This window comes from Aspergillus pseudonomiae, assembly GCF_009193645.1.
Source record: "Aspergillus pseudonomiae strain CBS 119388 unplaced genomic scaffold BDV37scaffold_25, whole genome shotgun sequence".
NCBI classification, from domain to species: domain Eukaryota; kingdom Fungi; phylum Ascomycota; class Eurotiomycetes; order Eurotiales; family Aspergillaceae; genus Aspergillus; species Aspergillus pseudonomiae.
Window position 1 is genome coordinate 255386 of NW_022476017.1, and position 26979 is coordinate 282364.

General features: G+C 49.9%; 12 protein-coding genes across 12 annotated transcripts; 7 read left to right on the forward strand and 5 right to left on the reverse strand.

Moving 5' to 3' along the window:
- The first annotated feature begins 413 nt into the window (after window positions 1-413).
- Window positions 414-2146, forward strand: BDV37DRAFT_99302 (uncharacterized protein). Its single transcript, XM_032091533.1, has 2 exons — window positions 414-1244; window positions 1301-2146. Exons 1-2 carry the CDS (start codon window positions 756-758, stop codon window positions 1964-1966), a joined length of 1155 nt encoding a protein of 384 aa, XP_031942505.1. The 5' UTR covers window positions 414-755; the 3' UTR covers window positions 1967-2146.
- A 1271-nt stretch (window positions 2147-3417) lies between these two features.
- BDV37DRAFT_282142 (uncharacterized protein) lies at window positions 3418-3953 on the forward strand (the record flags this gene model as incomplete). Its single annotated transcript, XM_032086974.1, has 3 exons — window positions 3418-3582; window positions 3666-3883; window positions 3944-3953. 3 exons carry the CDS (start codon window positions 3418-3420, stop codon window positions 3951-3953), a joined length of 393 nt encoding a protein of 130 aa, XP_031942506.1.
- gpi16 (GPI-anchor transamidase subunit GPI16) lies at window positions 3759-6230 on the reverse strand. Its single transcript, XM_032091536.1, has 4 exons — window positions 5653-6230; window positions 5199-5593; window positions 3975-5146; window positions 3759-3791 (listed from the first exon to the last, which is right to left on the reverse strand). The coding sequence occupies exons 1-3, from the start codon at window positions 6006-6008 to the stop codon at window positions 4125-4127; spliced, it is 1773 nt and encodes a 590-aa protein (XP_031942507.1). The 5' UTR covers window positions 6009-6230; the 3' UTR covers window positions 3759-3791; window positions 3975-4124.
- A 1-nt stretch (window position 6231) lies between these two features.
- Window positions 6232-7475, forward strand: BDV37DRAFT_99309 (LUC7 domain-containing protein). The gene is made up of 2 exons (XM_032091534.1): window positions 6232-6909; window positions 6964-7475. The coding sequence occupies exons 1-2, from the start codon at window positions 6589-6591 to the stop codon at window positions 7423-7425; spliced, it is 783 nt and encodes a 260-aa protein (XP_031942508.1). The 5' UTR covers window positions 6232-6588; the 3' UTR covers window positions 7426-7475.
- A 345-nt stretch (window positions 7476-7820) lies between these two features.
- On the reverse strand, window positions 7821-11014 carry BDV37DRAFT_99331 (putative PHD finger domain protein). The gene is made up of 3 exons (XM_032091535.1): window positions 10797-11014; window positions 9938-10680; window positions 7821-9874 (listed from the first exon to the last, which is right to left on the reverse strand). The coding sequence occupies exons 1-3, from the start codon at window positions 10801-10803 to the stop codon at window positions 7943-7945; spliced, it is 2682 nt and encodes an 893-aa protein (XP_031942509.1). The 5' UTR covers window positions 10804-11014; the 3' UTR covers window positions 7821-7942.
- Window positions 11015-11435: 421 nt separating this feature from the next.
- On the forward strand, window positions 11436-12677 carry BDV37DRAFT_246005 (uncharacterized protein). Its single transcript, XM_032081703.1, has one exon. It carries the CDS (start codon window positions 11594-11596, stop codon window positions 12410-12412), a length of 819 nt encoding a protein of 272 aa, XP_031942510.1. The 5' UTR covers window positions 11436-11593; the 3' UTR covers window positions 12413-12677.
- Window positions 12678-12724: 47 nt separating this feature from the next.
- On the reverse strand, window positions 12725-14673 carry BDV37DRAFT_246006 (FF domain protein). The gene is made up of 2 exons (XM_032081704.1): window positions 14481-14673; window positions 12725-14429 (listed from the first exon to the last, which is right to left on the reverse strand). Exons 1-2 carry the CDS (start codon window positions 14548-14550, stop codon window positions 12766-12768), a joined length of 1734 nt encoding a protein of 577 aa, XP_031942511.1. The 5' UTR covers window positions 14551-14673; the 3' UTR covers window positions 12725-12765.
- A 119-nt stretch (window positions 14674-14792) lies between these two features.
- Window positions 14793-16188, forward strand: pre9 (proteasome core particle subunit alpha 3). Its single transcript, XM_032081705.1, has 4 exons — window positions 14793-14940; window positions 15005-15189; window positions 15255-15673; window positions 15757-16188. The coding sequence occupies exons 1-4, from the start codon at window positions 14917-14919 to the stop codon at window positions 15894-15896; spliced, it is 768 nt and encodes a 255-aa protein (XP_031942512.1). The 5' UTR covers window positions 14793-14916; the 3' UTR covers window positions 15897-16188.
- Window positions 16189-17070: 882 nt separating this feature from the next.
- BDV37DRAFT_246011 (uncharacterized protein) lies at window positions 17071-17599 on the reverse strand. Its single transcript, XM_032081706.1, has one exon. It carries the CDS (start codon window positions 17538-17540, stop codon window positions 17307-17309), a length of 234 nt encoding a protein of 77 aa, XP_031942513.1. The 5' UTR covers window positions 17541-17599; the 3' UTR covers window positions 17071-17306.
- A 3672-nt stretch (window positions 17600-21271) lies between these two features.
- On the forward strand, window positions 21272-22053 carry BDV37DRAFT_99419 (uncharacterized protein). The gene has a single exon (XM_032091537.1). The coding sequence runs from the start codon at window positions 21460-21462 to the stop codon at window positions 21946-21948; it is 489 nt and encodes a 162-aa protein (XP_031942514.1). The 5' UTR covers window positions 21272-21459; the 3' UTR covers window positions 21949-22053.
- Window positions 22054-22150: 97 nt separating this feature from the next.
- On the reverse strand, window positions 22151-23004 carry BDV37DRAFT_270909 (uncharacterized protein; the record flags this gene model as incomplete). The annotated part of the gene is made up of 2 exons (XM_032084638.1): window positions 22151-22819; window positions 22966-23004. 2 exons carry the CDS (start codon window positions 23002-23004, stop codon window positions 22151-22153), a joined length of 708 nt encoding a protein of 235 aa, XP_031942515.1.
- Window positions 23005-23396: 392 nt separating this feature from the next.
- BDV37DRAFT_246017 (sulfite reductase subunit alpha) lies at window positions 23397-26919 on the forward strand. The gene has a single exon (XM_032081707.1). It carries the CDS (start codon window positions 23473-23475, stop codon window positions 26608-26610), a length of 3138 nt encoding a protein of 1045 aa, XP_031942516.1. The 5' UTR covers window positions 23397-23472; the 3' UTR covers window positions 26611-26919.
- Window positions 26920-26979: the final 60 nt, after the last annotated feature.

Genomic DNA, 26979 nt, shown 5'->3' on the forward strand with positions numbered 1-26979 from the left:
GCTGAGACTAGGAGATATATCTTTGCAATTGAATGGTGGTAGTAGTGAGACGGTTATAGTACATACAAGATGATCTAGATCCCAGACAACTTCATGAACATTACTGTATGTTTATAAAAGAGGGAGACGATCAATGAAAAGGTATATAATATATAACCAACTAGGAACTAAAAGACTCAAAAGTAAAATTTTGAAGAGGATACCGAAAAAAAGAAGGAAAAGAAAAAGAAATAAAACAAAACAAAACGACACTTGAGGCTGTGGGATTCACTCACAAGGGCGAAGTATTGTTGAAGAGCCACAGCTGTACCTAAGGCCAGCCCCTGGCAGCCCAAAGTCAGCCTCCACAAACCCGCGCGGTCCACCAGCCAGACCGCCCTGGGACTGAGGGGCTAATCGCATCATAGGTTCCACCCAAAGAAAGTGGCTGGCAGGTAAAGTCCGGTCCTTAATGGCTTCATAGCCCATTCATACAAAGCACACACTGACAAAAATTTGCGCAAGACCGGCCATTTGGGGCGACACCGTATTTTCTCCAAACTCACCGAGGACAGTCCGACTAAATTCGCCGCTCACAATCGTGATCGCTGATCCCATCTCTCTCTGACCTCCCCGAGCTCCCACGGATCACTCTCATTGGCCTAATTGCTTGCGCCGCGCGGGGGGGCGCGTGCAGCATTCCTTCAGATCCGCTCGATATCGGCAAGATATATTACGATTTACAACACCCACGTTTCACGATTGAATCTTGAAATATGACCGACCCCGTTGCCGATACCCCCGCCATGGACGAATTTGCGCAGACTCGTGGCGCCGATGACCTGTTCGACGATGAGATCGTGCCTGTGGCCGCGGCGCCAGAGGTCCCGCCGGAAGTTCAAGCCCTCGAAGAGAACGTCGCATCGCTATCGTTAGAGACCCAAACCCCGCCGCCCCGTACCGAAACCCCGTCACGGTCGCGTGGAGGCGAAAGGCGAGGACGTGGCAGAGGAAAGGGACGCGGTGGCAGACAAGGATCGCAGAATTCCGCTTCAAGGCGGGGTGATGGAGCAAGGACAAAGTCCGCTGATGATGCCGCCCAGAGCAAGAATAATGGAGAGCCCGCCAAGGATGTGTCTGCTGAAGCGACAGAACAAGCAAAGAAGGACGATGCAGCCTCAGACTCCAAACCCTCCGCCGAGGCTAATGGTCAACGCGTGCCAGCGGTGCGCGGCGATCGGAGTGCTACAGGTGGGATCAAAAAGGTATACCAGCTATCTTCTCATTGAGTGAGGGTTTATTTACTGATTGTTTTTATCAGCCAAAACTCACAGAGGAGGAACTCTCTCAACGTATCGCCGCGGCGAAGGAGAACGCTGCCCGCAAGGCTGCCGCCCACGCTCGTGCTGAAGCCGACCAAGCCTCCTTCCTTGAACGAGAGAAGGTTGCCGAAGAGAAGCGACGCCAGGAACGCCAACATCGCCGTGTGATGGATAACGAACGAGAGCGCAATCGACAGCGAAAACTTCAGGCTCTGGGCGGGAGGGAGTGGGATTCGCAGAAGCAGGAGGAAGATTATAACCCTCGCGGAGGTAGAGGTGGATACCGACGCGGAATGCACGGCGGTGTCTCTGGATACGCTCGACGAGACTTTGGAGACTCGCAGCCGGATGAAGAGACGAACAATCACCCCCACAACAGCCCTCGAGGCCGAGGTCGTGGTGGCAGAGGTGGTCGTGGACGCGGTCGTGGGCCACGACCAGACATTCCACCCTCTGAAGGCGCAACGAATGAGCCAAGCTCCACCGGTCAGAAACCCGCCCCAGCTCCAGTCATCGATAATGAAGCCGAGTTCCCTTCCCTGCCTGGTGGTAGTAAAAAGGAGAGCACGGATGACACTGATTCTACTGCGGCCAAGCTCGATGCGGTCCTATCGCCGATATCTGCAAGCGGTGCTACATGGGCGGAGCAAGTCGAGAACAACTAGATGTCCAGTGTCACGAGTCTATACTTTTCTTTAATCATGTTTTGGAGGACTATTGTTATTGCATGCGGATTATTCCCCGAACTATTGTTAGTCGCTATACTTCTAAACCATGTTTACCCTTTTACTAAAAAGATTTCCCGCCCACATTGGATAATGAAAGACGCTCTTTGCATCCTATGATCCTTCTAAGCTATGTCCTACATATGCATCATGATGTCTCATACATCCTGCAGATCTCTGCAGGTGATGGACTTAAAACTAGTATTTATGAACGGCGGAGTAATCCAGGATAATTCCAGAGCAATCTATAATCACTCATCTCCGGCAAGCTGACTCTACTTTTGTATAACTAAAACTTATAGTTTTTTATAATTAATCTTAACATTATTGCTATAGAGTTACCTTTCTTAATAAAACTAGTCTTAACTTGTTTATACTTCTCTTACTACTAAGTATATATACTTAGTAGACCTAGTCCTTTGGACTCAAGTCCCGTATCGACTGCATTCATTGACGACGGAAGTCAAAGGACGACTTCAGGTTAGAACTCCTTGTACGTGGTCCGCTAACTGGTTTAGGACTTGACGACGAAGCCCCCCGCGTAACAATGGATTGTGGATATCCGTGGATATTGCGGATCGTGCCACAGTCAAAAACTCAGTAGAGTATAGCTTCCAGGATCTCGGGGATCAAGAATATTCTGGATGCATCGGACAGCCGTTTGGCCCTGACCCTGGATTCAGGAGATATAGAATGTCTGCGTGTCTTCAACGAAATATTCACCCCTGGATCCAACATCGTGGCTAAGACTGAGGATCTCGGATGTATTGGACAAGCTCAGTAAGAAAAAGTCACCCAGTTATCGTGTCAACATCACCACATCATCATCACCGTCAACCAACCAGTTGCTTGCAGCCGTATATATAATGAGTCCGTTATAGACTTGTATCGATTTACCCATTACGAGCTTTTCTCATCGACTCTCATTGTAGCCTAAATTGCCATCTCACACAGCTGCAGTAATATCAAGTCGAGGGCCAGTTAGTATACTTCCAAGCTTCCAGACGGTGCGTACCCTAACTACTCAATCCGGTAACGCTCCAGCTCCCGCTGACTCAGCACTGTGGCGGCCAATGAGAAGCACAGCGTGCGGTCATGATGATATCACTGAGATCATTATGTTCTCTTGCTTCGTACAAGGACCTTGTCCATGTGGCATATCCTCGAGTTATAAAGACGTTCATTTCTCGATAGAGACTTTTCTTTATCATTCTACGTAAACATTGTCTCACTTCAACATATAGGTAAGTCCCAAAACCACCAGTCTATACTCCAACCCCCATAGCGGGAACTATATATATCCCCCCTCCCCGAAGTATACAGATATATACATACATCCATACTAAACCTAAACCCCAGATCCACCAAACCAAACCAAACCAACCAGCAAAATGTCCGGAGCAAACACCCACATGAACGAACACCCCTCTGGCGGTACAAGAGGCGGCGCCAGCGTCGAGCCAACACCAGCCAACAACGTCGGCGGCGGACGAGGCTGGGGCGACTCTGGATTCCTCAAGGGTGGAACCGGTGGAGAAGGAACGGGCCATATCTCTGTATGTCTCGTATCCTCACACTACTTCCCAACCCAATGGGGTGAGTGATACATTGACGTAGTTGAGCTAACAGGACTGGCTAGGACAAAATCAAGACGTCACTGTCATCTGCGGACGAGTTCTCGAGTCTAAGAGAACAGAAGAGTATGGCGGAGAGGAATTATATGGATCGGAGGAATAGAGAACTTGGGGAGCAGGAGGGGACGTGCGCGACTGAGGATCATAGTTTCATGAATACGAAGCCGGGGGGTTCGGATACTTTGCCGGGGTGGGAGACGGCCAAGAGGACTTTGGGGAATATGTAAGTCTTTCAAGGTTTCCTCTTCTTTTGGATTTGTGTTTGGTGCTGATTGATTAATAGGTTTGGTTGAATGGGTTATGGCGGGGCGTGCTGATCCGATGTTATGAATTTGTTTACAGGAGTTTTTGTGGTATCTTGAGATCTTGTATTATAATGCAACTATACGTGGGTTAGATGTCATGGAAAGAGTGAAGAAAATATAACGAATGTATGTGCATTATTGATTCTATATGTGACATGACTATTCAACCTTTGCGCTCTTCCCTTTTATACGATCCCGTATGGCCACGATCTTGCCCGCCAGACGACCCTTTAATGTCTGTGATGTGAGTGCCGCTGCCTCTTCGGCGGAGACGAAGCGACGGACCAAGAGGTTGAAAATGCTGCCAAACGCTAGAGCGATGACCGTACTAGTAAGGATGATCACGTTGTACGGCATGCTAAAGTCTGGCGTGGGTAGCGGCAAAAGAAGGCTAGTTGTGCGCATGTAGATCGGGTTATCATGGCCACCGAGCTTGATCACTGCAGGGGCAACGTTGAAACCACGATTGGCGTCCGGTGGGTACTCGCTGCACCGTAAGATGGCCTTCTCGAAGTCATATGTCAGAGTCACGCTAGAGGCGGCTGGAACTGACAAAGCTAGTTCTAGTTGCGTGCCGCGTTCTCTGTCAATCGCTGGGCGGTAAAAGGTCTCCGTGATGAGCTGTGAAGTGGGAACTTGTCGACGGACCCCATCACGCCCAGTGACTGTCGCTTGCAGCGTGTGTACATACGGGCGCAGGAACCACGGGAGGGTCTCAAAATACATGAAGTCTACCGCGTCCGTATCGGACGGATTATCGAAGATGATCCGCATGCCACCCCGTTCCACCCCGTGGCCAACGATCGTCCGTTCCGCACGCAGGACAGGCTCATCTAGAGGAACGTGGGTTGTAGCTTCCTGCTCTGGCATGACCAGATCAAATGCGCTGGAGCCCTGTAGCGTGTAACACCGAGTGAAGCCATCCGGCTTACGAGTCTCAACCGCCCCCTCAGAGACAGCAACTCCTCGCTCATGGGGTACGCGCAGGCAGATAGTTTCCTCGGAGCTTTGACTGCCGCCTAGGGGGCAAACGCCGCTGACAGTGCGCCCAAAGACTTCGCTTAGAGACCAGCCGCCTTCGGCGATCTTCTCCAAAGGATAACAGGTGTCATCTGAGTGATATGGCTTCGATGTATCGCAGGCAAGCTGATCATTAGGAACTGGTCGCGGAATTGGATTGTCTAACACCTGTTAATGGCTCTGATGAATGATGACAAGATTCGTTTGACTCACCTCGAGGCCGCTTTGATCTTTCAAGATCGAGCACAATGTCCACGGTTTGCTCGATTTGCACCAGACAATCATCGGGGCTAGAACACACAGGACGTACATCAACCGACATACTCTGCCAGGCCGCATCGAACAACTTATGTCCATCAAGCAGACTGGCAACTCCGGCCTTGCCTTTGCACGGTAGAAGTTTCAGAAAGGGTGTAAGGTTCTCTGTGCAGACAACCTCGCCCGGAAGCGTGCCATGCAAAAGATGTAGGTTACTCGATGCTGGATGGTCTCCGGCGAGAGCAAAAGATGCAACTGGTCGGGTAGTCCGAGTTGAATCGATGAAGTTGAGCGATGCGCAGAACAAACCAGACAGGGACTGGGTCAACGTAATCCATTTCGCAAACGCTCTTGATCTTCGTCAGCATATGCATCCAAGGCGCAGGGTTCCAAATGACATTGTACGCACTCTTGATCATCTGCCGCATCGATCCATGCCCACAATTCGACACCCGTGTTTCCTTCTTTAACCCCATTCCAGGGGCGCGACCCCCAGCTTTCAGCATCCCATCTGCCTGTAGTGAATCGCAGGTGTAACTCCTTGGTGTGAGCATGTTGCAGTATCTGGCCTAGCGCACGGGGAAAGTGGCGAAAATCCCGCTCGTCAAAGGACTCCTGAGAAGCATTGCTTCGGAAATTGAAGGACGCTAATAAAGATGACTGCGGCAATGGTTGCAGGGTGAGGCTCTCATGGTAGTCGGATGCCGCGTAGGTGAGCGAGGACAACGCGACAAGAAAGAGAGGAAGAAGAGAAGGGACAATCATTCCGTCATGCTTGCCAATGAGAAAGTTTCCAAGTACTATAGTAAGAATACCTCTCAACCCAATATCAAGCCATGCACGGGTTGTAGAGTGTTAGATCTCCGAGCCGATGGAGACAGAATGACTTAGCGCCTAGATCCCGCGACGTATGTACTATCGGCAGCGCTCAGGGAGGAGGACAGGTGGCACCGGGTTTCGGGCTTGAACGAAGCTGTTGGTAATCGGATTAAATTGGAATCCTCCTTTAGGTCACTCGGCCATAGCTTTGACGTTCTATGGGGTAGAACATCTGGACTATGCTCGGACGCTTACCGAAAGGGGCCGATGACCTTTATAGTAAGCGCAGCCGCGACCGCGTTTAGCGCCACTCCGCCGAATAATCGTCTTTCGTTCATCGCAACAGCTCTCATATACGTACGATCCCCACTCTTTTCGCACGAACATCCTCTTCTCGGAGTCATTGCATCATGGCGGCGGAACAGAGAAAGCTGCTCGAGCAGCTCATGGGAGGTAAGCTAGCTCTAAGAAAAATGGCGCAGCTCAAACCCTAGCTAATAGAAATCTTCTCGTAGCGGACCAGCTCATGGGCACTGGTGCTCCCTCCCGCAACGCTCAGCTTTCTATTACCGATGCCAAAGTCTGTCGCTCATATCTCGTCGGCACATGCCCGCATGATCTCTTCACCAATACCAAGCAAGATCTTGGCCCTTGCCCTAAGGTGCATAGTGAAGGTCTGAAGACGGAGTACGAGACAGCTTCGGCGGCGGAGAAGGCAAAATGGGGCTTCGACTTCGATTACATGAGAGACATGCAGAAATACATTGATGATTGTGACCGGAGAATTGATTCCGCACAGCGGCGGTTGGAAAAGACCCCGGACGAAATCCGACAGACAAACAATCTGGTAAGGATAGCTTCTTCGCCAAGCCGACTCAAGGCAGTTGCTAACCTTTAATAGCTCAAACAAATCTCTGATTATACCAAAACGATCAACGGCGGTCTGCTTGAGATTTCCGTCCTAGGCGAAACCGGCGCCGTTGCGCAGGCATACAATGAATTGCACAAGATCCGCACAGCCAAACACCAGAAGGAAACGTGCGAGCGCGAATTGAAGAATCTGCAGGATACCTCTGGCCCGTCTGGTCACCAGAAGCTGCAGGTATGCGATGTTTGCGGCGCATATCTGAGTCGTCTCGATAATGATCGTCGATTGGCGGATCATTTCTTCGGTAAAATGCACATGGGTTACTCGGACATGCGCAAGACGTTTAAGAAACTCAGCGAGGAGCTCAAGGGCAGACCACCACCAGTTCGCCATCACGACGACGAGGACGGTGGCTGGGGTGGCCGCTCGGGTGGTGGTAGAGGACCTCGGTATGGTGGTGGTGGCGGCTACAAGAAGCGTGGTGGACGGTGGTGATAATGGTGGCTGTTCACTACTCTTCTTTTCTTTTGCTGCTGGATTCGCATAGCGCAGGCGTTATTCTTTCTATCAGGACGTTATGAATTGTCATATGTGTTAATAGGATAAAGTATTAGTCTTGAAAATCCAAATCTGGGCCATCTTCTGCAAATACAGTTGGTCTGCTTGCTTGAGCCGCAAGTTGCTAGTGCTACGTAATGGTGGTATGGAAGCGCAAAGCACGAACTGAGTTTCATAATTGGATACTGGATGGAGTATATAGGACGGCATTGACAAGCAAAGAAAGCTACAAGAATAAGTTGGTCTGCAAGAGTTCAGATATGAATTGAGTAAAGAAAATATCCATCGCTGTGCTGAAAATTCGTTGCGAAAACAAATGTAGATATCCCGTGATCACCCAATATCCCATTTTCCCCATCCCAGTAAGAGTAACAGCAGTACAACACAGACACCATGTCCAAAACGAACCTAAGAAAAAGAACCGATGATTACTATACAGTCGTATTATAGCCATCTACTTTGCATTCTGCTGTAGAGTATGTCCATTCGTCGTAGCCTGGACCAATTCCTGCATCAGGATTTCGTAGTTCAGGGCTGTCTCCGGCCGTCGCAACAGGATATCACGGACGACACTCAGTTGGGTAACATCCGCGTTCGGCGCCTGTTGCAAGAGCTGTTGAATAGCTGGGGAGCTAGCCTGAGTACCCAGTACCTGGACGGCAGCTGCAAGACCCGTGACCGGGGCCTGATTTTGTGGCGCTGGACTCTGATACGGTGCAAATTGGGGGGCATGTGGAGGATGTTGGTGTTGAAATTGGTGCTGCTGCTGACCATATGGGGAATGTGCCAGTGGCGTTCCATCAAAGTTCGAAGGTGCTGGGGTGATTTGAGACACAGGCCGTGGCCCAGGAGTCATGAATTGTTGTTGCTGAGGTGTCGCCGGACTCGCAGAAGCCATGGGCTCTTGGCTTGGATGGTGCGATGAAGGCTGTACTGACGGAGGGCTCGATTCAGAAGTTTTCACAGCAAAAACGACGAGAAGAACCCGTTCTGGAGTTGGATCCTCCAGAGTATTGTTCTCTAAGAGTTCAATGAACTCGGGTTTCTTAGTCGACCCAGCTTCGATGGGAATAAGATAAGTATCCTTGACGGCTGCCAGGGGATGCTTGCCCACCACGCCGTATCTCTTGCGATCTGAGAAATAGTTGAAGAGCTTATCAAAGCCTGCCTGCTCTTTTGGCAACTCGGGCCGGCCGATACAAATAACTGACACGTCTGTGGAAGTACTGAAACGCAAGTTGCAGAGATACTCGCTGGCCAGTTGGATGTCAATTCTGCCATCCACTAACAATGTCGAAGGCGCGAGCTGATCCCAGGGAATTCGTCCACTGAGGTCGGCACCCCCAACGTGTTTGGCCGAGGAGGAAAACTCGGCAATGGGGTTCATGATGACCTTGCCACGCCAAACTGCTCCTTCGTCATTATAATCCTTAGGTGAATAAGGCGGCGACTCTGGTTCATCGTCCTTCAAAAGCTGATCAATCTCTGCATCGGCCTGAGCCTTTCCAGTCGGTAGTGGCTGTCGAATGTGGGTTGCCACCTCTGGAAACACTTGGTCGTGCTCAGTGCCGCCAGGAGAGTGAGCCCTAGGCGGGAAGTGCTGGTCGTGAGAAATGCCGTCGGCGAGTTTGCTGTCAGACGCTTGTTGGTTACCAGTTTTCTGAGCGTTATCGCCTTCGCCGGGCTGCTGAGGACCTGGGCTTTGGCTGCCATCTGCATCGACTAAGCTTCGACGGGGAGCAGCGGAGAACACGGGCTCACTGGACACATTCTGATTATCGTCCTCAACCAGCTCCTCGCCTTTATGGGTCCGCCTGATCCTTGGCCCTTGCTCTTGCACGATAATATGCTGCCTTTCGGCTTCGCGCTTGATCTCGGCATCCTTCTGTTGCAGTTCTTCACTTGCCATGTCTTGGGAGCTCATCTTAGAGAGGGTATCTGGGAGTAAACTACCTACGAGCAGACGATCCCGTAGAGAAGGATTCTTCTTTACGTTGAACAAGATCGTCCGCAATTGTGCTTTATACTGCTCTGTGGTCTCTCCAGATCCTCCGCAGAAATTCTCATACATTGCATTCTCGATTGAGAGAGCGAGTTGCCGTGCGACCTCCTCCGCTGACTTCCCATCCGACAAGCTGAAGGAACCTCGCCTTCGGGCTTCAGAGACCTGATCTACAAATAACCTGACCAGAGCACTGGCCGCACTTTTCCGAGCAGGATTAGAGAGTTCTTCCACAGTCTTTACGCCCTCAACCACTGCCGATTCTGCGGTAGAGTTTTGGCGTGAAGGCTGTTCCTTAGCTTCATCCTTTACTTGGGTTTCTTCCACGCCAGACATCACAGTATCTGCTGGGGGAGAGACCTTCTGCTGTTTCGATTTCGGTGTCTGAATCATAAGGTGATTAGTTATCCGAGTAGCTTGTTCGAACGTGTTACCCAGAGCACTTACAGGTTCAGGCGTAGACACGTCCTGATGTTCATCAAACTTGCGTTTTTGAGCACTTGCCGACCGGGTATCGGGGACGACACCATTTTTCTCGGTGGTAGGTGTAACAGATGGGGGTGCTGGGGAAGCCTCAGGAGCCTCAGGAGCTGGAGGAGCAGACGCGGCGGCGGGTACAGGAACAGGAGCAGGAGCAGGGGCTGGGGTTGACGAAGCTGCTGTACGTGCGGGTGTGCTCGCCTCGGTTTTAGGCTCGGGTTTGGGCTCAGGCTTGGGTTCACTGGGTCTGCCTCTTCTGCCTCCCTTTTTACCCTTTCTGCGACGCGATGCTTTCTTTTCCTCAGCTTCTTTGCGCCTTTTTTCAGCCGCCTCCTCCCAAGGCTTTTCACCACGCGCAATCTTATCTAAGAGAACCTTATGATTTTCAGGCTTGCACTGCTCACAAAAGTACTCGTCAGGCTCCTCGCCCTTCGCGAATGTGAGACCCATGCAGTCATTATGTTGCCACGCTGAACAGCGATCGCAGCAAATCATATCACGTTCAACGTCTTCCTCCTCTTCATATTCTCCGCATATACATCGGATAATCTCTTCTTCTTCACTGGGGGCAGGTGTTGGTTCGACGGAGGGCTTCGGCGGTTTTTCCTTTGGCTGCGCTTTCGACTTGGGCTTCTTCGCAGGTGTTTCAGGGATAAGATCGAGGTTCTTGTGCTGACCCTTGGTCGAGCGACCTGATCGTCGCGGTTCTTCTGACGTCACAGTTAGCTGGCTATTCAGACTGAGTTGGGGATCTGCTTTCAACCGTCACTCCACTCCTATGTGGACTGACATACTGTCCGCGAGATTGTGGTTACTATGAGCTTACCGGCCATGGTGGGGATATATAATGATAAGATGCAAAAGATTTCTACGGTGCGATGTAGAGTAACCTGGGACAAGCGCCACCCAAATCTCGTTCTACGGCATCAGAGGGTTCAAGTAATACACAGGAGAAGACGCTGGACAGTGGCACTGCGGCTTGGTCCACACAGGTATTACTTTATCTTCTCAAATTTGGTTCCACAAAGATTTATTTAAGACACAACGCGTAGCGATAGTACTTCAACACCGGGTTTCGGTGTCCTGACTCTGATGAATTCCTCTTTCACGCGCAGCGTGAATGCTTGGCGTGAGCGGGGTCGCGTGAGCGCTGTCTTGATGCTGGCTGAGATTTATAGATATGGCTTGCAATCCGACGATACTAGATTGGCAACCAAGCGACTGCGTAGTAGCTTCTGATGGGTTTGGCGACAGGTCAGTTGTCAGGGAGGCGATGGGAAGATGAGGAGATGAAGTTGGCAGAAGAGGAATGAGATGAAGACGGAGTCGCGGTCGCCTGCTGAGTCAGAAAACACGTGAATGCCTGGGTGCGGCTCGGCGGGGAGGTCTTGGCACAACGCCAAACAGGGTTCCTCTTCGTCGCGCGTTTATTCATTGAAAGCTTCTCCGTATCCCCACATAGATTGCGCACTGCATTTTCCTGATCGTCCTGCATCTAACACTAGTCTAATCCAGCTACGATATTTTGGAATACCTTATCACAATCAGCAACGGCTCTCTTAATAAAAAAACAGAAAGAAGTCAAACATTAATTAAAAAAAAAGGGGATTTATCTTCATAACGATGGCGGATGTTCGATCATTACTTCGAAATGAACTGGCTTCTCGCAAAGGCTCAAATCAGACCGGAAGAGCAGCAACGACAACAACAAACCGTGTTACCAAGAAGCGCAAGGTAGATCCTGAAGATGACTTGACGCGCAAGAAAATGAGACACGCGATCGCAAACGCGGATCCAAAGTCAGCGAATATTCGTACTGTACAGCCACCGAGTGCCCAGTCCCTTGATGAAGACATTGAACTCTCAGAGCAAGATACTGCTGGCCCGGAACCCCCATCAGACGAAGACGCCGAGCAGATTTCCGCTCAACCTAGTGCACAACCATCTGAGGCAGCAGCGGCATCGAATAACACGACTGAGCAAGCCAAGACTATTGATGAAGACGAATGGGCTGCTTTTGAGCGTGAAGTAGCGGCCCCAACCCGGGCACCACAAGCGCCTGCCGCTGTCGCCGCACAGGCGACGATATCAGCGGCACCGGTTTCCGCCGAGCAGCTGGCAGCACAACAAGAGAAAGAAAATGACACAATAGCCCGTGGTCGTGAGGCCGAGGCCGAAGGTGAACGAGAAGACGCAGCCCGCTTCTTAGAAGACGAGTTCGACGAGATGGAACAGCTAGAGGAGCGGGTTAGACGGTTGAAGCACAAACGTGAGGAGCTAAGAAATATGAGGGCCACAGGGGTTAAAGATGTTGGTTTGATGGATGGTCCAGCTTCGGGCGCCACAGTGTCAGGCCATGAAAAGGGCCAGGAAGATGAAGAAAATGACGACGACGATGATGACGATGACGATGACGACTGGGATAACTGGAGATTCAGGTAACAGACCGGAAAGAATCAAACTGGGAAAACGGAGAAGGTGTCATTTCTTACAAAGGGAGGTCTTGAACTTTTCATAATTACATTGATACCCCATGATCTATACGAAGTCGCACAAAAGTGTTCTCTAATGTGTCAACATACATAACTGGATTCCAAGGCGGGCGCTTTGGCTATTCTGTATCTATTAGGTATGAGTATTTGTTGTCACCCTGTGACCAACATCGAACCAATAATTTGTCCGGAGATTTGGAAGGAAATGCATTGGTCCCATAGCCGTGACGGTTCGGCGGGCTGCTGTTGGCCAGACAATAGCAATTGAATGGATTTGTACTATACATGATTACTACCTATAGATCACTTCCCTTCCTGGGCTTCCCCTTCTTTTGACGCATCTTGCTCGACCTCTATATGGCTTCGTAACCCGGCCTTGCCTATCCTGAGAGCTTCTTCAATCTCTGCCTCTCCTTCTCTTAGAAGATTCCTCCCACGGGCAAGGTCTCCCCGCTGCTTCCGCTTGTCCTCTTGCACTTGCTTCTCACGTTCTGCCAGAGCCTTCTCACGCTTTTCGCGCTCTATCCTCTTACGCTCTGCCTCTTCTCGTTGTTCCGCAGTCATATGCTCACCCTGCTCCGGCGCCGGCGGCAAAGTAGATATGTAGGTTTCAATAAGGGGATTGCGAACCTTCGCAGGGAGGGAGATATATCTGATATCAGTAATGATCGTTGGAGGGAGAGCTTCCAGGTTCGACGAGCGATTGAAATCATGCAGAGGGACGGACTTCAGCAGGGCGGAGAGGTCGGATTTGCGTGTGCTTTCCGGCTGTTTTAACCGTGACATTAAGTCACGATAGAACTTCTCTCGATCCTTATCGGACAGTTGAGTGTCTTTCATTTCGGGTTCTTTGCGGTACTTGCGTTTGAATTCTGGCCAGTATAGCTTGGGAGTAGCGTGTGTTTCAAGGAAAGCTAGATATTTGATGCGCGGGTCCTTTTTCTCTTGTTTCTCTTTCTGCTCCTTAAGCACTTGGATCCGATCACGGCTCCACTGAGACCAAACTTCCCGACGCGACCTCATATTCGGAAGCGCGGTGTAACGAGAGTCCTCTATAATCCGGCCTTCTTCAATAATCTTCTCCCAGGTTGCATACGGGTTAATATGATAATCATCAAGAAGGTCACGGAACAGAGCAGTTGCGTCTTCTTCTGTGAGTGGTAATCCCTCAGCACCTTCTTCCCAGCCATCTTCGCCTGGTTCACCGTATTCGCCGGGATCAAGGCCATATTCTTCGCCCATAGCGGCGAGTTGATACTCAATATCTTCTTCCGTGAACTCCAGAGGTTGTTGTTGACCATCGTCGCCCTCCGTTTTCGGCCGTTTGGAAGGATGGTACTCATCTTCGCCTTCGCTATCTGTGACTTCGACTTCCTCATATTCGTCGCTCTCTTCACCCGCATATGCAGCCGGGGTAATGCCCTTCTGCTCTTGATGCTGTTCAGCAGATGGCTCGGTTTCTCTTTCAAGCACGGAACTCTCGTCATCGATGTCTTCACCGCGCTCCGCCTTCTCTTTCTTCTCTCTCTCTACACGGTCGTACTCCACGACTCCTTTCAATATCTCCGGTGGGATTTTCCAGAAACTTTCATTTGTTTCAGGGTTGTGGACGAATCTTCTTCCCAGTTTGGTTTTGACGAGTACCCATGGTGCACAGCTGGGTAGGGCATGTTTTGATTTCGGCCTATCTTCCGGCCCTCTATTTCTGCGGTCGTGATAGCCTCTTCCACCACGAAAGCCGCCCCGATCTTGACCATGTTGAGGCGTTCCTTGACTATATGTGCCAAACCCAAAGCCATGAGGTGCATAAGGTGTCGAGGAAAATGGAGGCAAAGTATCTGGAGTAAGATAGGGAGCGTTGTGGGTGGTATCGGGTGCATTAGGGGTCGATTGAGGTTGAGCCGGGGACGCCTGAGGTCTAGTGTAGGTGGATTGTTTTGTTTGCGAGTTATAATAATACAAGTGGCCTATATCCGGTCAGACAAGAGAACTTCCATGACAATAGCGATGCGACGCACCCGAAGGAGCTCTATGCTCGGTCCACCCTGGTGGTAGTGGAGGGGGAGGGGTATAGGTGGACTTAAGCATTATAATCGCGATGTACCGAGAATATGGGTTAGATGGATCGTTGGCTCAAGAATTTCCCGATATTTATATCCATAGAAGAATTGGTACAACTATTATTGTAGCGGAAAGCGCATGCAATTTTGCGGCAGTCGAGAGCTTCGCATAGAAACTAAAGGTAAAGGCGTGGGCCCGAGCTTGGCAAATGGCAAGCCGCTGGACGCGCAGGGCGAGTTGCCTGGTCACTGACTGTCACTTGGAGCTCACCCCAACCCACCCTACACAGCTTGCCCACTCCTCATCACAACCTCCCTTTCTTTTCCCTCCGCCTTCGCTCATCTACAAAGGCTCCTCTATTTCTAGTTGTCCCGCTTTTACGTCACATTCGATATGTCACGACGATACGATTCCAGGGTACGCTCATTCCGTAATCCTCCTGGCCCGGAAGCTCTAGCTAACCGATGACGCTGTTCGATAGACTACCATCTTCTCCCCCGAAGGTCGTCTTTACCAGGTTGAATATGCGCTCGAAGCAATTTCGCACGCCGGCACGGCTCTAGGAATTCTAGCCAAAGATGGAATCGTTCTTGCGGCGGAGAAGAAGGTGACTAGCAAGCTGCTAGAGCAGGATACTTCTGCGGAGAAACTTTACACTCTGAATGAGTACGGATGATATTTTTTTCAGACATTTTCTCGTGGCTGTCTCCAAAAGCTAATCTTCCGGGTAGTAACATGATCTGTGCCGTGGCAGGTATGACGGCAGATGCAAACATCCTAATCAACTACGCTCGACAAGCCGCCCAGCGTTATCTTCTTACCTACGACGAAGAAATCCCATGTGAGCAACTGGTCCGTCGACTGTGCGATTTGAAGCAGGGGTACACCCAGCATGGTGGTCTCCGTCCATTTGGTGTCTCGTTCATCTATGCCGGCTACGATCCTCTTCGGGAGTTCCAGTTGTACCAGAGCAACCCCAGTGGTAACTACGGTGGTTGGAAGGCCACTAGCGTGGGAGCAAACAACGCAAGTGCTCAGAGTCTGCTCAAACAAGATTACAAAGAAGACTGTGATTTGAAGGAGGCGTGTGCCATGGCCGTCAAGGTCCTGAGCAAGACTATGGACTCTACAAAGTTAAGCAGTGAGAAGAGTAAGTGGTGGCGCATGGAAAATTTACCCGACTCTTTCCCACTACTGCCACTGAGACAAATTTACTAATTCCTCTTCTCACAGTTGAATTTGCAACGGTGGGAAAGACTCAGGAAGGGAAGGTTTACCACCACCTGTGGAATGCCGACGAAATTAATGCTCTGCTGAAGCAGCATGGACTGGCTAAAGTTGATGACGAGCCTGAGGCGGGGGACATCAAATAAATCATGAAAGACTGCTTCTTGTTCAGTTACTCGATCAAGATAATCCCATATTGTTCTCATTGAAAACTCCCTTTCAGTAATCTACCACAGCCCCGAGACTATCGTGATTCAAGCTATAAGTCCGTGAAAGCATATGTCGCTGAAACATACCTTTGACTCAGAGAGGATGGGCATGGACGTACCAGTAGTTACCGCCGGCTCTGAAGCGTAACTAATGTTGTTCACTGGTGACGTGGCAGGCGGCGACGTCAATTTGCACAACAGACACCCGAGCTCTCATGTCTGCTCTCGTGTTCTTCATGCCAATTCGATCAAAATTGCTGCAGAGCTATCCGAATCAAGATAAATGGTCCACGTAGCTTCGAATGTCCGGTTGCATCTGGCGCTTGGATGATGCTGAATGTACTCCGTACGGAGGTTGTTGGCGGAGGGTGTTGGCGTGAAGCCCTCATATATAAGCAATGTCCAGAGACAATTCACCTCCTACTTCCATTCTTACGGCAGGATTATGAATGAAGGCATCATCATCATCTACAACAAATGCCATTGCGTCGGTTCGCCATGAGGTTTTGCCGGTATGCGGCTTCTTCTTTTGATGGAAGTATTCCATAATATCCAGGAGTTGAACACGCTCTGTGGCAAAATTGGAAATCGGTAGGAATATACCAACCCTTTCAAGCTGTAAGGGAACAAGGACTGATGATAGAAGTACTTCACTTCACCGGTGCTGTTCATCTTATTACGGATTCGGAAACGAGACGGGAGGGCCGACTCACTAAACTGAGCTAACTGAATTCGGTTAGACCCGTGTGAGTACATACAATGGACGCGGGGCTTCACATTCATACTAGAAACAAATCCAACCACGCTGTTTCAGTGGCATTGATATCCAGACACTAATCGCTGGTGGATGTGATGTCTATACTGGGTAGCTGAGAAATATGGGATGTCTTCTCGTTCAAGTTCTTTGCCCAATTCCTCTTGCATTTTTTGCAGTTGCTTATATACGGGGCTACTTGCCTATCCTTATCGGCGAAGCGCTCACCAAGAATATAGGCGCTTATTGAGTGGAACTGATCGTTGAGGATACCACACGAGACGCACGATTTGCGGGATTCGGGACACTTCATTGGGTCTCATATTCAGTCGACATCAGGTTCCCATCAAATCCAAACTTTCCCTCCAATCATCAGATGGGTCTGTTTTCATTTTGGAAACAACCCAGCATGATGACACAGCCAACGAGCCACATGAGCAAAATGACCCATGATTGTGAGACATGAAATCATTGCACCGAAATTAGGACTGAATTGAAAAGAAATCGCAAATAAGGGAATCTAAAAAAGAATAAAAAAAGTCCAGCTCCAGTTCGCCAGCGCCATAGCCCCCCTATTAATAAGAAACGCCAGTTCAAGACAGTGCTTTTCGTCGGTCATCACGTTCTCTCTGAAGCTGGCGGATCTCCTTCTCAAGTTCCGATATGAGCTTCTGTGATCGATCCATGGAGGCCACAAGAGTGCTTCCCTCCCGTTTCCACCGGTTCAACCGTTCCATCTCGGCGCTTCGCCGCCGGTATTTGGTCTCGATCTTCTCACAAAGACGGCATTGTGCCGACTCAAACTCGGTCATGTTAACAAGTCTCATACCACACGTCTCGCCAGTACGGTACTCGTAATTGCAACGGTGAGCAAAATTGGTCCAACTCCAATCTCCACAAGCATATCTCTTCTGGTTGTAAAAACACATGCCTATCAGATCAGTCAGAGAACGCTTGTCCGGGGTCACGATCAAACTCACTGGTACCTGGTGCAGATTCGCTGTTTCACCTTCTGCCTTATATTCTATTGGCTCGACCTGGTGGTCCTACCGCCCTCCGAATATTTGATAGGCTAGGCTTGAACAAAGCCTATTGAGCTTTGATGGAGATTTCTAAAAGTTGAAACGCGTTATATCAAGATCAAGACTTTATGTCTTATGGATTTGTTTGAGGGGATATACTTTGAAACGATTATTGATCCAGATAACATCGAGATGAAGGATCGTTGGCCCTATTTATGTTTCGTGAACAGCTTCTATATTACTGCTCAGCCAATTCTTGTTACTATGCCCATTCATTGTCGATCAGTGCCTCTGGTGTGTGATGGCTTATCGTCCACAGCATTCTACCATCACATTCGCATCACCTCCCGTGAATGCTTCTTGCGGTTGGCTACAACAAGTTTGCCCAACAGTGGAGACACGAGATGTCCGCAACATTCCTTTTTGGGTTGATTGTAATCAGTCGGTGCTTCATGGATGCATGCACCCTGCTGTCGTGGCGAAATCATCTATGCTGCCTCAAATCGAACTTTCGAAAATCCCTCATCGCGAATCATTGTTTCGCTGTCCTAGCTTGGCTTGGACTGCCATTGCTGCCTTGGGTGCTCAAATGAACATCCCCGCTTCATCTATGCATCTGTGTTTCGTATGAAGCCATCGTTCGAGAACCATATGCTTTCACCCTTACCGAGTCAAAGCTTCTGCATGATCCGTCACTTTGCTGCCAGCTGTCATACCGTCTTACACAGATGGCCTGTTTTACTTTCCTATTTTTTTTTTCTTTTTCCCCCCCTCTAATTCTAGGGGTAACCTAGCTACCGCACTCAGCGGGGGAAGATAATAGACAAGCAAAATAGAATCACTTCTGTTTTGCAATATGATTATGGTTTGTCAGAGATCATCCTTTCCATGTCTATGTGAATATTCATTGACGATTCGTGACCAATTAGTCCAGACACCACATGCTTTTTTTTACTTGCGCTATGGTATCAGAATCTGGATATCTCATTTTACTTAATGATGAAATGGATTCTGGTGAGACTGCATTTTCTCTTTCTTTTCTTTTTTTTTCTTGGCCTCTTCGGTTGCTGGTATGCTTCCAATGAGACTTGATATCCGCATCTGGTTGCAACCCTACCTGACTTTCTCCACTCCATTATTTTGTCTCCTAACCCCGTTTACAAGGATATTTATCTTTGGTGGCCATTGGTGTCTTGCAGCCTCCGCATGTTCCCGTTTCGACTAATTGTTTCTGCACATAGTGGCAACAGACGCGTCACTAGAACATATCGATTGGCATTCATTGCGCCGTGAATCTCGGTCTTGGTCAACTACCCTTTCTTAGAGTGGTATGATGAAGTCAATTATTAGGAGACGATCATTTTTCAGCTGATCTTTCACGGCTGCAGACGAATAATCCCGCATTCGCCCCCGCTCAGGTGCAGGGGTTATTCTTCACTTGTCTAGCTTCCTCGGTTGGGATGATAGGATAGGATATGACCACTGTCTCTGCCATTGTAGATACAGACCGTGGTACGGTACACCTCCTGTTGAACCCATGCAGCTGTAATAGAATTCGGAGACTGACGTGGCGCCCCTTGTCTGGCTCAAACACTCAAATTTTCATCTCTTGAGGCTGATGGAGGAAGTTCGAGGCGAAAGTTTGGTCATACCGTCGTTCATTGAGTGATGGGCAAAACTGTTTCGATGTGTGCCTTCTGGCACTGGAAAAAGAATAAGCGGAACGCTTTGGGCCTCCACTTTTCCGAGCATCCTAGGTTGTGTTTCCAAAAGGCGCCTTCGCACAGCTGTCTACTCGCTACCACGCAGGATTGCCGGCTCATCCGAACTAAGTGCTAGGACAATGAGCCGTCGAACAGCGGAACCATGGAAAGGGGTTGATGCCAACTCAGCGGCGCCGGTGCTAGCTTACTACCGTGACGAAGAAGCAACATTGACGATTGACTGTACACCACCTACTGAAGTGACTGATTCTGGTTCTACAACATCATTTGCCACCCTCACACCTTCTCTCCCACCCCGTGCTATTTAGGAAATTACTAAACCATTCTTGGTCGTGGCGATTGACATTTAGAAACAAGGATCAAGGACACAGTGGTGACAAGCTCTGCCCAACCGACGAGAGTTTCTGCTTCGACTCAGAGACCGTCAGCTTGGCCCATCCCGCGGACTTACTAGTTTTTCTATAGTAGGGAGGTGTATTTCATTAAATCTGACGACGTTAAAATTGAATATCTGACCCCCACATGCACGGTCCACTGTGCTGGGTTCTTCAGTCCCGTGATCGTACTGTTACGCCGGAATCCTCTGCACATCTACGCATATGTGTCTTCCGAGTAACAAATGGAAAGACTTAGGTTTGCTCTCAAAATTTTAAGGTAAGAGGGCCTTCATTACTGTGTGACCCGTACGCGTTCGGATTGGCCCATGGCTGAAAATATGCTAAATTTCGGCAACGAGTTGTATCCAATAGAGCCCGATGGCAGGCCAAGGAATATATGCAGCTAATAAGTAACCCTGTCAAGCACATCCCTAGCTTCAGGGATCTTGAATACGGGTTCCACTGACCCGCACACAGGAGATTCAGGGCGGCTCCTCGCATCTGCAAGCTGACAGCTGCCAGCAATCCTTCTACGCAATTCATGTTCCAGGATTTTAGCTCTGCATATGCCCGTATCACCCTTGCTTGATACGCGAGGCCTGGCCAAACTAGATACCGGACTTCCACAGGGCTTTGGTACGATTGCTTTTGGGGATACCACCCGAGTTGGGCTTGTGGGCACAGTGGCCCGACCGCTGACGTCTCTGTGATCGCCATCGAATCTGCACTGTGTCCCACTAGATCCTTATACGTAGTCGAATCAACGAACGCAAGCCTTACCATTTCCGCCAAAGTGCGGCCGACACGATATTGGAGCCTACACTAGGGCCACTGGCAAAGTGTGGCTGTATATGCACAGTCACTGTGCCATCACAATGAGGCAGCTACGCCTCAACTGAGGTCATTGACGTGGCAGATGTAGGTCTATCTGATGTCAATTAGTCAGGGGTTTCCATAATTTATGGTTGCCTTACTCCTCCCCTAAGGCGTTGCGGTCTTCGGTCTAAGGGAGTCCTCAGGCAGCTATGCAGCCAGCTTAGCCTTTTCCAAAGATACGAAAGTAGCCTCGCGGTCTATGGGCACTTTTCTCTGTCCCTCGCTTTTTGGGGGAAAAAAGAATGACGCCTGTGCTGCTCCTCCGTGTATGTACAAGAGGACAAAGGGCTAGGGTTTGGCGAACATGTACTTGACTTCAGCATCTTGCCCGCTTAGCCAGATACCGTCCTCAAAGTACTAATCCGTCCTGTGAAATAATCCTCATACTTCAACACTCAAGTCCGTGTAGTTCCCCTGTGGTGTCATCATCACGTGGTAAAGCAATGCCCTGAATGTATGTCTTGCTGTAGGCCAATGACGTCAATATGATCGATGGAATAAAGGACAAGGTCGCCCACCAGAGTGCAAGTTCAGATTCTTTCTTCAACATAATCTTTCCATTTCGAAGAGCTCCGTTACTGTTAGAGAAATCAAGTAATTCTCATCTATCCTTGAGTACATCCCTGGTTGCTAATGTCACCTTAGGAAGTACAACTTCATCTCCATACCAATCACCAATCTATTTAAATTGTACCCTCGATTCTCCTATCTTCAGCAACACATATTCATCAAGCTGCTACCACAACCATGCCAATTCTCAAGCAACTCACCTCAATTACTGCCCGGCTGGGCCAGCCCATCAAAACCGCCAACTTCCGAGCCCAACAACCACTTATCCAGCCAATCAACCAAAACAGGCGAGCCTTCTACGCCTCCCCGAGGCCTCAAACAACTCATCAGCAAAAGGAGGAAGAAAGTAAATTCCACGATCGAAACATCCTCGACCCTCAGCGCAATGAAGGCACCCAAACGGGTACAGATAATGAAGTCGCTAGCCATTCATCAGCCTACGACCCAAACACGACGAGGCCTGAGAGCGAGATCCAAGAGTCTGAGAAGGAGAGTCAGCAGCAGGGTAAAGTCAGCAACCCGCTGAATGTTAGTCCGGGGAATACTGAAGTGAGTGGCACACGACCAACGCAGGAGGGGCTCCCGGACCGTAACGCAGAGAAAGAGGTGACGAGTGGAAGGGGAGCGGCGCGGAAGAATAGAGAGGTCAACAAGCCGAAGAAGTAGACAAGGGTTGTACAATGGATATTTGGCCATAGTATCTGAATACCCCGTGTTTGGCACAATACTGGAGTTAACATAAATTGTGTTTTATACAAGACTACACGGCTCAGTCCAAATTCTGTGATAACCAGTAAGCACTATCATTATTACTTATGAGATATAATCATATAGATATTTATGAAGAATATACATCCATCTTGTTCACTCAGTTCTGTGACTCAGCTCCGTATTTAATGATGTCGCTGCCACCCAGGACCCAAACCTTCTCAGAGCCGGCAGGAACATCCCCTTCTAAAGCCTTGAGTCCTGCATTGACCGCGGCTCGTGCAATCACGTCCGCTTCCTGAGCCCATCCATTCTTCAGTCCAGAGTGTATTTTCCCAGCAAATCCAGCAACACAGCGGATTGCAGCTTCCATAGGTCGGCTCTCCTCTCTCTGCCCGGCAATGAGACCAGGACGCAGAATGACGGTTCTTTCAAACCCTAGCGCCTTCACATCTTCTTCAATTTCAGCTTTCATTCGGGGATACGCGAAGTATGCATTCTTATCAGCTCCGGCGGATGAGATCAGAACGTAAACCTTAGTGCCAGCATCGCGTGCTGCGCGTGCCATCTCGACGTTCAGGCCATGTTCTATTTTATATTGGTTCTCGAAACCACCCGCGCTTGCACGAGTAGTGGCAAACGCGGAAAAGAAGATAGATGGGGTTGGAGTGAGCGAGGAGAGCTCACTGGCCCAGCGCGACGTATCGTCAGATACGATTGTGGTCAGTTTGGTCTGGGCGGCAGATGCGGCTTGTGGAGTGCGACGGGAGATTGTGTCCACACGAGCGACAGAGGGATGTGCGAGAAGACTGTTGAGGATAAAGCTCCCCTTTAAGACCCGACAATGATAAGGAGCTGACAGTTAGCCACGACGCGCTACTCGTGTCCGGTAGACTAGATATAACTTGCAACAATCTACATAGGGGGAAGATAATGTGTCTTGCTGCGATAAGTATGGTCATATGAAGCACTTACCACCATTCCGGTACATCCGATCAAGGCTGTGTTGGCCATCTTTATAAATCTGTAGCGATTGTGATTGCAGTTTAGAATGAGGTTAGTTGGCTAAATTATCTGCAGGGAGTAGAAGATGACGTCGGGTTGATTAGTGAACGAACAACTGATTATCAATTATCAATGGACTAGGCTCAAACAGGATATGTGTGCCTCAGGCCGTATAGAAATTGGAGAATCTCCCGTGATCGTGAATAATGCGGAGAAGTGCCGGAAGTGGCGAGTTCTGCCGCCATTTACCGCTGGAGAAGCCGATAAAAATCTAATCGATAAGAGAGAATGAAAGAATCACGCAATTCACGCTAACCGCAATAGGCAACGGGGCCCTGGGGTTTCTATAGTAGACGGCGCATGGGGGGACTCTTTTTTACCCCATTGCCTCCCCCTCTGTCATTCATTCCTTTCTTTTCTTTTCCCGTCTTCATACTTGTTTGTTTGGCCTGTATCTAGACAGGAATCTTTGTCGGGATGGCTTCTTCATCCCCAGTCTTGTCGGCTCTCGAAGGTCCGACCTATGTGACTTCGCAGACGCTTATCCAACAAGTGGCGTATGTCCTGAGTGATAAGATCTTCTCTTATTCTCCAGAGTCCTTCGACCTCGATGCTGCTCTTAAGCAATGGGCCTCCAGCCAAGAATCCAATGCCAATGGCGAAACTCCTGCCATCCAAGCAATGGAAACTCGTCAGGGTGCTGGTAACATCGCCCTTGGCTACCTCTTTTCTCAAGACTTCGACTTGAAGAAGCGCCATGTTCCCCAGGGCATTGTCGCCTCTTCTGCCACCCTTCCTTATATGCGATCGGCCTTGGAGCAGCTCTCTCTGTTGTACTCAGTTGCCAGCCCTGTTGCCGCGCATGTTGCTGCTGTCGACTATGCCGGAGAGGAGGGCTTGGTCTCCGACTATGTATCCGCCCTTTCTCTTGCTGAAGAGCTTGGATTGGGTCTTGTTTCCAGCGCCTCCGTTCACGAGTCGCAGCACATGGCGCTGCTTACGACCTTACTCGCGTCGGTCTTGCCTTCTGTTCACATTTACGATGGTGTTCGCGTTGGACGCGAAACCACCCGGGTCATCGACGTTCTGAGCCAGGCGGGTCTTTCTCGCACCTATGAAGCTGTCCGTAAGACCTTGGAAGATTCCCGTAGCCGTCACCTTGACACTCAAGGAAAGCTATTGGAGTTGCTCCAGTCTCTTAACGGTGAACTCGGCACAGACTATGGTCTCTTCGAGTACCACGGCCACGCGGAGCCGGTTTCCGTTTTGGTTGCTTTTGGTACCGTTGAGGCATCTCTTACTGCTCAGATTGCACGCTCTCTGGCTAAAGATGGCGTTCGTGTTGGTGTTATCAACGTTCGTGTTTACCGTCCATTTGTGGAGGAGGAGTTTCTCCGTGTACTACCTCAGTCTGTCAAGACTGTAGGTGTCCTAGGCCAGGTTGTCAACGAACAAGCTGTTCAAGAGCAGGGCATCCGGTCTGCCCTATATGAAGATGTCCTTGCAGCTTTGACTTTCGCTACTGGCCGTGAGAACGTCCCTACCTGTGTGGACATCAAGTATGCCCGCTCCCAGCGCTGGGACTTGATCAACACCGCAGCTGCATTCCAGCTTATCTCCGAAAAGCCTATCGTTCAGACTGATGGCCAGTCGGTGCCGCTTCAGTTGCTCGACCCCTCTGCAGTCCAAGAATATACCTTCTGGGATGTCGACACTTCTGCCTGCGATAATGCTGCTGCCTTACTCTCCCAGGCCCTTGCAGCCGATTCAGCAAGCAACGTGGTCACCAACAAGACTCACGACAACCTTGTCCAGGGAGGTGCAGTGCGCATTGATATCCGCAAGAGCGCCAAAACCCTGGAAGCTCCCTATGCTATCACTGCCGCCAACACCGCATATGTTGGAGATGTCAAGCTTCTTGCAGATATCGACATTGCTGCCTCTATCCAGGACAACGGCAACCTTATCATCAACGCTCCTGGCGTGAAGGATGAGGACCTGGAGAAGAAGCTTCCTGTAGCCTTCAGACAGCAGGTTGCGGAACGTGGAATCTCTCTCTACGTTGTCGACCCCTCGGTTACCGGCGACGAGTCGCTCAACTCTGTTGTTCTCCAGACCGCTTTCTTGCGAGTGGCTCTTCCTTCGTTGGAGGAGATCGGCATCAAGAAGCTGGGATCGATCACTGGTAATGTTGAATCTCTTGAGAACATCAGCAAGGACCTTGATAAATTGCTTCGCCAGATCGAGATCCCCGAGGCCTGGAAAACGCCCGAGGAAGGCTTTGAGGCTCCTCAGCTGCCCAAGGACATCTCTCCCAACAGCTTTGTGTCCTTCGACAAGGAGGACTCTGAGCCCGCTTCTCTGCTTAAGGACTGGCAGACTGCCGCAAAGGGCTTGGCTTTCAAAGAGGCCTACGGAACCAAGGCTGCTCTCCGACCTGACACTGCTGCCAAGACCTTTACTGTCCATGTCAAGGAGAACAGACGCCTGACGCCTGTTACTTATGACCGGAATATCTTCCACATCGAATTCGACTTGGGTGATTCTGGTCTTACGTATGACATCGGTGAGGCTCTTGGTGTTCACGCTGAGAATGACGTGAAGGAGGTCTCTGACTTCATCGCATTCTATGGTCTGAACGCCGACGATATCGTCGAGGTGGCTAGCCGCGAGGACCCAGCTGTGTTGGAGAACCGCACGGTGTTCCAGGCTCTCACTCAGAATATTGATATCTTCGGTCGCCCTCCCAAGCGTTTCTACGAGGCTCTTGCTGAATTCGCAACTGATGAGAAGGAAAAGACTGACCTTCTTACCCTGGGTGGACCCGAGGGGGCTGAGGAATTCAAGCGTCGCTCCGAGGTTGATACCGTCACTTTTGCCGACATTCTGCTTGAATACCCCTCTGCTCACCCTGAATTCCATGACTTGATCCGTATTGTCGGCCCTCTTAAGCGTCGTGAATATTCTATTGCCTCCTGCCAGAAGGTTACTCCTGACTCGGTGGCGCTCATGATCGTCGCCGTCAACTGGGTGGCTCCCAACGGCCGTGACCGATTTGGTCTGGCCACCCGCTACCTCAGCAGGCTTCAACCTGGCTCCCCCATCACTGTTAGTGTGAAATCCAGTGTGATGAAGCTGCCGCCTAAGTCCACCCAGCCTATTATCATGGCAGGTCTTGGTACAGGTCTTGCTCCTTTCCGTGCCTTCGTGCAGCACCGTGCACTTGAGAAGGCCCAGGGCAAGGAGATCGGTGCCGTTCTGTTGTACATGGGCTCTCGTCACCAGCGCGAAGAGTACTGCTACGGTGAGGAGTGGGAGGCCTACCAAGAGGCTGGTGTCATCACCCTCCTTGGCCGTGCCTTCTCCCGTGACCAGCCCGAGAAGATCTATATCCAGGATCGCATGCGCCAGACTTTGCCTGAGATCGTCGATGCTTACATTCGTGAAGAGGGATCTTTCTACCTCTGCGGTCCCACCTGGCCGGTTCCCGATGTGACCGCCGTGCTGGAAGAAGCAATTGCCATCGAGGCCAAGGCAAACGGCAAGAAGGTTGACACTAGAAAGGAAATTGAGAAACTCAAGGATGAGGAGAGATACGTCCTTGAGGTGTACTAGAGGACTTGATGAAAAAGATTTTGCTGCTATGTTGATTTTTGAGTTTCTCTGTGCATGAAGTTGACATGAAGTTGATGACCATCCTGTTTTGGTTTAGCGCTTGTTAGCATCAAAACACCCGATCTATAGAAATAGACTGACTTACCTTTAACCTTGTTGACTTGTCCCGAATCAAACCATTGTAAGGAAAGACATACTCTGTATATTTTACGTCGTACAAATATGATATTAGCTGCAGCACAGCGTCTGAGACCTAGATCTTGATTATAGTATGTACTCTTAAGAATCTGCTAGTCGATCTGTCTTTCCGGCCCGGGCCTATGTGGTTCTGGGCGCCACAATTAAATCCCCACTTGCCAAGGGTTACCT